This window comes from Trypanosoma brucei, chromosome 9 (genome assembly GCF_000210295.1).
Source record: "Trypanosoma brucei gambiense DAL972 chromosome 9, complete sequence".
NCBI classification, from domain to species: Eukaryota; Euglenozoa; class Kinetoplastea; order Trypanosomatida; family Trypanosomatidae; genus Trypanosoma; species Trypanosoma brucei.
In genome coordinates, this window is record NC_026742.1 from 1,895,997 (window position 1) to 1,904,113 (window position 8,117).

The 8,117-nt window shown below is 51.4% G+C and overlaps 2 protein-coding genes across 2 annotated transcripts; both read right to left on the reverse strand.

Annotated features, from left to right (window-relative positions):
* Positions 1-619: 619 nt before the first annotated feature.
* On the reverse strand, positions 620-5,746 carry TbgDal_IX8980 (hypothetical protein, conserved; the record flags this gene model as incomplete). Its single annotated transcript, XM_011778786.1, has 1 exon — positions 620-5,746. The coding sequence occupies one exon, from the start codon at positions 5,744-5,746 to the stop codon at positions 620-622; it is 5,127 nt and encodes a 1,708-aa protein (XP_011777088.1).
* Positions 5,747-6,326: 580 nt separating this feature from the next.
* TbgDal_IX8990 (hypothetical protein, conserved) lies at positions 6,327-7,733 on the reverse strand (the record flags this gene model as incomplete). The annotated part of the gene is made up of 1 exon (XM_011778787.1): positions 6,327-7,733. One exon carries the CDS (start codon positions 7,731-7,733, stop codon positions 6,327-6,329), a length of 1,407 nt encoding a protein of 468 aa, XP_011777089.1.
* Between the last annotated feature and the right edge of the window lie 384 nt (positions 7,734-8,117).

The window sequence follows — 8,117 nt, forward strand, 5'->3', positions numbered from 1 at the left end:
GACGTCTGAAATTGGGGTGGAGCATCGTCTTTGTTACGATGCCTGTGCATATATGTGCACGCAACAAAGGATAGGTGGTTCAAGTGGAAGAAGGGGCGATGAAAAATTCACGGGCACCAACGCAACAGCGGAAAGAAAAATAATCGCACACTGAGAGGCGAGTTCAGGGGTAGTACAACCAGAAAAGGAACAGAGGCAAGAAAGAAAACGCTGGCCCCATACAAATGTGTTCAAAAAAGGGGGAAGAAACTTTAACACAACAGTTCCGAGCAAAATTAAAACGTCAAGTCTCTCAACCATCCACTGATTTTTTCGATATGAAAGTAAATGCACAGTGCCACTGGTGATATTTTCAAAGGGGACGTTTAAACCAGGCACCACTTTAATACTTAAAAAGAAAAAGGGGAGTGAAGCGAATATGCGAGAGGAAAAACTAGTCCCAAATCAAAAACCACAATACGCACAACGTTATATGCGAACTTACACACAGGGAGGCCCTCATGGAAAAAAGTGCATTGTTTATGCCTTTGAGTCACAGACAGACAGGTACTTTCTTGTCGTTCCCTTTCTCTCTCCAAGAAACCGAATCACTAAAAGCACTAGAAAATTTGCTTCGCCACTAGCAACTCTCAGTGACACGCGTATTTACTTCCCGCTTAATGCGTTCCAAGTGACCCAGTATCTCGATCTTCCAGTTGCTGCTACTCTGCACAGCACAGTTTACCCCCGTTATGTCACTACTGCAGCCAAAAGCGTCCTCCTCACTTCCTACACTTCCACTGCCTACACATTCGGGCGCGGCCACCAGACGCTGCTGCACAACTTTCCACCGGTCGGAATCCTCACGATGCCATTCAACGACACTCGCCGACACCTCTCGAACAAGTGCCATTGCTGCATCATCACTATAAACATTGGTGGTTGCCTCACGCATTACACATGGATATGCTGATGCGCCTTCGGCAACAACAGGGGCTCTGGAAAGCGTTGTGTCCATCCGCAGGCAAACGTTGTCAACGAATCTGGCGTATTCTTCACCCACGATGGAATGCAACGCGTGTATATTACTTTTGTCAACTTTGTTAAGGTGCCAAATCATCAAAAGTAACACCCCGACTTCGACTGTATCTCCTCTAGTAACGGCGTTGCCGAGGTGAAAAAGAAGAATTCGTATCGTTCTCGGCCTATTCTCGTTGGCCTCCAACACCTGCCTAAGCGCCACGGGTTTCAACTTGCCAAAAGCTTCCGTTGTTGTCAGGAGCATGTAACTCAGATGATCACGCGTCTCGAAGAGGCGGCTGTATTCCCTCATGCGCATGCGAACCCACGAATCGTTTCTAACGGCTATGGCATTAATGCAGTTCACAATGCTCAACACCAATGGAACGGGAGGTGGGGAAAGGATATCCTCGATGCTCCGAAAGAGGAGGTCGAGATTCTGTACGATGTTCATTGCTTCTGCACGGTTGCTAAACCCGTGGTGATTCAACGCAAAGTGTGAAGCAATATCTTCGAGGATAATCCTCCTGAAAATAGTCGGATGTCTCCCCTGAACGATATCGCGCACAACACCGGCGCTGGAGTTGCAACCAAGGTCCCGTATGGCAAGACGGGTGGCCGCGCGGCGAATACGCTTCTCGATACCGGCGAATATCCGTGGCCTCTGGGATGCCAAAAGGCCTTCGCCGGTGTAGCTGCTTCGTGAAGTCGGACTCGCCATCACGTGCTGTATCGAGTCCCACAGTAACGTCAACCACGGGAAGGTCAACAGCATTTCGCTGCTCTTGGGACAACCCACAATTTTCTCAATGTAGGTCAGCACCCGAAGGGCAACTACGGCCGGTGACTCACGCTCTCCGCAGACTGAGGAGGAGGAAGGGATACCGGTGAACGAACTCCCACGCTGGACATTACCCTGCCCAGAAACAGCGAACGTGAACTCCCCCGTAACGACCGCCGCGTCCAGTATGTCCTCACAGGATTCTTCCATGTGGTTATTCATGTTCTGAAGCAGACGCTCGAGGAGGCGAAGAAGTGGGTAGATCACCTGGGGTTCCCGAAGTACACCCTCACTGTATGCCCGGACACGGGACAACTCATGAACCTCGCACAGTTGATACTGACTACAGTCGCCTCCAGAACCCTCACAGAATGATCCAAAGCCGTACCCCCGCCGCGCCATGCGCAACGGCTGATGAATCAGGCAGGGCAAATAACCTTGCGAGCCAACCACATGCAACCGTTTTTCGGTTGTTGATACACCAGCAACTTCATGAGGTAAATTGTCTCGTCGACTCCCCAAGGACGCAGTCCGTATTTGTCTTGCCCTTTCAAGGCCGCCGCTTGCTGCGGGTAGGAATGCCCCAAATGCCATTTGAAACAAGCAGTTGAATGTGGCCATACCAATGGGAACACATGCGGCTTCAGGGCCGGCCATCACAGCGGCAAGTACCTCATACCCCCGGCTATTAATGAATTTTTTGTGGGAATCCTCCCTGCTGTGAAGCATCAGAGACAGAATGCGAAGCGCTAACACCCGAATAACCTCACTACCATGACTCTTCCCCCCAGCCAACAATATCAGGAAGGAGGCGCCAGTGTTGTCAAAAGCAGTCTCAATCAAGTCACATACAGTGGTGTCAGTGCGCGCGATGTCAAACAACATATGAAGCACAACCGCCTTTACACGTTCATGCGTTTTGCTAACGGCCTCAATCAACAGAAATTTCAACACTTGTTCAATCTCCCGCGGTTCCTTGCACAACCTTTCCACAAGAACGATCAGATTCCCCACACATTCTAGAGGAAGAGACACGCTCATATTCAGTAAGCGCTCAAAACGACCAGGGACCAACCGGAATATTGCAACATTCTCTGGGAAGAGGAGTGTATCACTAAGTTCGCGCAACAAGCACGATGCATCGTGTGGTCCAAGCCCCCCTCCATCAACGAGATCGAGCATCAGAGAGAGAATGCTTTGCGTGGTATCATGGTTGCGCATTATCTTTCCACCGCGCGGGATGGTACAGGATATCAGGAGCGCGGGTACATCAACTGGCATATGACGCCAGGAGAGCAATGCCCCTCGTAGCCGCTCAATAACACCCCCATCTATGATCCGGTCGATGCCCCCGTCTATCGTGGATAACTTCATTGTCGTGCAGAGGAAGCGCACGCATAGCCTGGCAACTACGGGAAAACTCTCCGCAGCTGCCCCGGCCCCCGCCACGGTCCGAACCGCCCAACCTGCCACATCATGGTGCGCGAAGATTTCACCCATATTTGGTGGCAAAAACGTAGTCAAATTTGACACAGACAAGTTCTGGGGTCGCTGCCTGATCTCATCAACAACCTTGATAATGGGAACATCCTCCCCGAAGGAAACTCCGCACAGCACGTTCAACGGAAGGTAACACGACGCCGCCGCTTCAGACAGAGACTTTGGGCCCAAATCGTACAATTTCATGACCTCCTCCATCGTTAGCGCACGGTCCAACAGCTCCATGCTCGCGGCAAAACCGAAGAATGAAGGGACACCAAGAACTCCACCAAGAGAAATTTTCACCACCTTCTCCTTTGAAACGGCCTCATAGGTGTCATGGGGAAAGCGCACCTCCGCCCGACATCCGTTGACGCACACCGTAAAACCTGCGGGATGCTGCGTGAAGACAACATGGGACCATGTATCAGCCTGAAATGAGACACCAGGTACCTTAACGTCCGTTACCTCTTCGAAAATACGGAACCGAACCACTAAACCACACAACCGGCCGTTGGCCACGATTACCAGGGTCACTGACACGCCACATTGCGCATATTCACAGCAAAATAGGGGGCTCCCCTCACGCCACACGCACTTCGGGTGCAACCACGAGACACAAGTGTAGGTTGAAAAGAGGCTGCCAAAACGGTCCCAATCAAGACTGCACCTTATGCAACTGGCGCCAGAAAAGTGCAGCGCACCCCGAGGAAACGAAGTGCAGCCGAGTACGTGCAGAAACGACTCTACGATGTTAACATCAGCCGCTAACACGCGTTGCGAACACATTTTCCCCACCCCATCCATGAGCCTCTTCATCACTCTCTCATTTGCATGGAGTGATGTGAGTAGGTTCAGCAGAGCTACAGAGGCTTCAATTGACCGAGCACTCAACGGATGGATCGTGCACGACAAGACACTCGGAGACTCCGCACAGGAAAAAACACTCTCCTCATTGCTTGCAATGCATGCCAAGAGAGCGTCAATAACGGGGCCCTCTGCAAGCACCTTGGCGTTCTGGGGTGCGGCCGTGCAGAGCAACGCAAGTGTGAAAATCACATATCGATAGATGCAATCTGTAATATCTCCTCCTGAGTTCACACAAAGTAGGGCTTCGGCAACGAGTGAACAGCCATCCCCTGTGAGTACGCAGTCAAACAGCAACGAAGCCAACTGCCAAACACCCGATGACTCGCCCGTCATCAGCGTCTCCCAAAATGAGGGAAACGATTCAACAGCCCTGCCGGTGGGTCTAACAACCGCCAAATAACTCATGGAAGGAGCCAGAGATGAAAACGTCGCAGCCAGTGAGGAAGTCTTTGGGTATATCACACTGTCGGCAATGGTACCGTGACATTTAAGGCTTCCAAAGAAAGTCTCCCTGCTGCGGGAGAAACTGTTGGTTGCTGCGACCTCGACTAGAACGTCCACGAGCACAAAAACCCACGTTTCCTCACTTCCAATGATAGGACCGGCGGAGCCTCCTGGGTTACTCGTTGGCATTTCCATCTCAAGACGAAGGTTGTGCAGACTCGATGCTGTTCTGACCCACGCCGCCATGAATTTCTCACGATGTCGACTGCGACACATCGCCTTGCTCTCCGCGCAGCTGCGTAGTACAACCTTCAGCAGATCGAAATAAGCCAGGCATCCCGTTAACCGTATCCCACGAATATCCTGTTCCCCAGTGGCATCTCCAGCGAGAGCTGAACATGTGCAAATAAGGTCGGACAGGAAGGCATCTCCGTCGCGTTGAAAGAGGGAGACCTCTTCTTGCCTCGCGCCGTATTCACCGCGGGAAATGGCAGCAGCGAGAACTGAAACCAAATGCACTTGCTGGGGCACAACCGAAAATACTCTTCCTTCCTCACTACACTTCAGCAGAAGCGAACGGGAAGCGGAAACGCCTTCCCCCAATAGTGCCGCGTTGTATCCCATAACGTCCGCCAACGCTGTGGAGAAGGCCTGCCGCATCTTCTTGCTCAATGGAACGTGAACAAAGAACTTCATCATATGCGTTACGATGCCACGCTGAGAAAACACCTTCGCGGCACCTTCACCAATCCTCTGAAGAAGCTCTGACAGCAGTCTGGCGCATCCTATCAATGCCGACTCACCAACATCCCTCTGCTTGTCGCCACGTGTACCAGGAGCAGATGGGGTTGACAAAATGTAAGGCGCGTCACCTTGGCGGTGTGCAGGGTGAGAACCGTTTCCACCATATTCTGCATGCTCAGCGGTCGTTCCACTACAACAGTTAAGCTGCGAAACAAGTTCTTCACTGAAACTTGTCACCCACAAGTCAACCGTACGCAGGTCTATGGACGCTTGTCTCCGAAAACAGTCCTCAAGCGTTTCTAAGGTCGAAAAAAGTATTTTTTGTTGAGATTGCACCCCAAGCTGAGGAAATGACATGGCTCGCCGCACTCCGCTGACGGCCTGCCGTGCTAAAAAGAGCAGATCCTCTTTGCTCAGTGACCTCATCATCCGTCAATAGAAAAAGGGAGGGAAAGAAAGTGACGGTAAGACGCAAGCCACGGGGCGAAGAGGGACCACACTTTCCCCTTTGGGTGTACCTGGTCCTCCCCTTCACTCTCGCTATTAATATATATAAAGATACCCGCCACTGGAGTGTTCCTTCCCTAGCCCTTCAACCTACTTAACAGGGCACTTTCTAAACCCTTCTCAAGCAAAGAATGTGTTCACAAGAATTCAAGCAAAGGGAGTGTAAAGACAAAAAGGAGGGGTTAAGTAACTCTAGCAGGCACATTTTCGGAGGAGACAGAGTAGAGCGGATGTCAAAGATTTTTAAAAAAGAAAAAAGAAGACAAAAAACAACAATGGCAGCAATGGATGCGTTCAGTACTTTATGTGCCTATCTAGCAATGTGAAAAGGATCAAGGAAAGGGCTCTAAAATAGTCTAGTGAGTCTCCTAGCGATCTGTCTTTTCTCACTCTTCCTTATCATTCTTCATAATCAGCCCCCATCCATGTCCAGAGGGGCATGGTCGAAATAATGGCATGGCAGAAAAAACGTGGGATCTATAAAAAATATCGCTCTACCGAACTAAAACATTGCACAGCATGGCGATGACTTGGGACGCCTCTGATTAGGCAGTGATGCGCACACCATATCAGATCCAGTATACGTTCCCACTGAACGGCCACTGCCGCGACAAGCTGCACCGTCTTGAGAAGGCATGTTCTCACCAGAATGCCGCGCGTTGCTCCGCTGACTGACAACACGGGAGTTCTCAGTGGTCACATCCCTCATCTCCTCTAGGGAGGGAATGGACAGTACCCTCCAACCGGTATGCGTCTCATTGGTGCGGCCGGTGAAGCCGCTGGATCCCGGGGGCCACTCCTGCGTCCCCTCGGGGCCCCTCGTACTCTCCCTTGCAACTGGAAATGCCGAAAAGGCAGCCGTTGTAGAATGCGGGTCCAAGTGCAATGCTCCGACCGGCATTTCAGCGGAACCCTGCTGATATGCATTAGGAGCATAGGGTGATTCCATTGCGTCCTCCATCGGTGGTGGGGAATAACCCGGATTTGTCGACACAACTTGAGACGGGGGGGATTCGAAATGTGCGACACTTGTTGCTCTTGTGACGGCACCGCTCAGACAAGGAGAGGGAGCAGTCGTTTTGGGAGGCGCAATGCCTCGGGACGTCCGCTCCTGACTGCTAACAAGTCCCTCGAGCACACCTGGAAGGGGTGAAGGCTCCCGCTTCCTCCCCTCAGCAAGCGGTTGACGGGCCTCGCTGACAGCAGAAGTACTGGGACTCCGCGGAGCGGTGGCGTGCGGTGGGGCCCCTCTTGCCCTCGAACTGTCACCACTCATCTTAGATTCCGCCACAACCGTTTTTCTGCCCTTGTCGGTTGCACCTGATGAACGAGAATGAGGTGGGAAGTCCTGTCCACTGATCCTCGATGACTCCATAAACCTGGACCTGCCGCTCGACCGCTTGGACGAGACGACTGGATCCACAGGTTCCCCGTCGACGGCCAGGCACTTCATCAGTAGTTCCTCCAAGTCACGCAGCTTAACGATGTTAGTACCGTGAGGATCCAAAAAGTCTATGATAGCCTCTGCTTCACAAGATGTTAATTCTGACGCAGCCGAGGTCGCGAGGATTATGCGGAATTCAGTTCGGCTTAGTTCCCCATTGCCCCGAACATCAAAGGCATCCCTGTAGCACTTTATGGTGGCGTCATCAAGCGCCCTCGTCCCCTCGAGCATAGCACACATCTGAAGAAATAACGGATATGTCACGCGGCCACACCACCCAGTGGTAACGGAAACGACCTGTTGCAAGTAGTGAGCAGTGGGATAGTAACCCATCTCGTGTGCTGCTGCCATAACAAAGCACGGTGGAATGAAAGCATCGCCATCAGGTGCGACAATATGAAAGGTGTTGAAAACGTCCCCAGCCATTGCCTTAATCACACCTGATCCCCTCGCTGAGACGGTCATTGGGAAGAATACGTATATATATATATATGTCAACTATACACAATAATAAGTGTTCAACAAGCCGAAGAAAAAAAAGAAAAGGGAAAGGGAAAGAAGCTATGCAAGAGCCTCCTGCTTCAGCGCGGCCATCCGCATTCAAGACACTTCACCAGAGCAAAGGAATACACCGGTCAGCTGAAAAAAAAGGATAAACAATAAGACTAATAAGAATAAACAATGTATCTATCGGGTGTCGCAACCTCCTCATAGAAGCTCACGGTGTCTGGCAATTTGCTCGTCTCTCAACCTAATTGCCTCCTGCAGTACGCTAATCTGCTCCGTTTGTGCTCTTAGAGTGTTATCCTTCGTAGCAAGCGCCACAAGCACTCGCTCGTTAATGTCGCA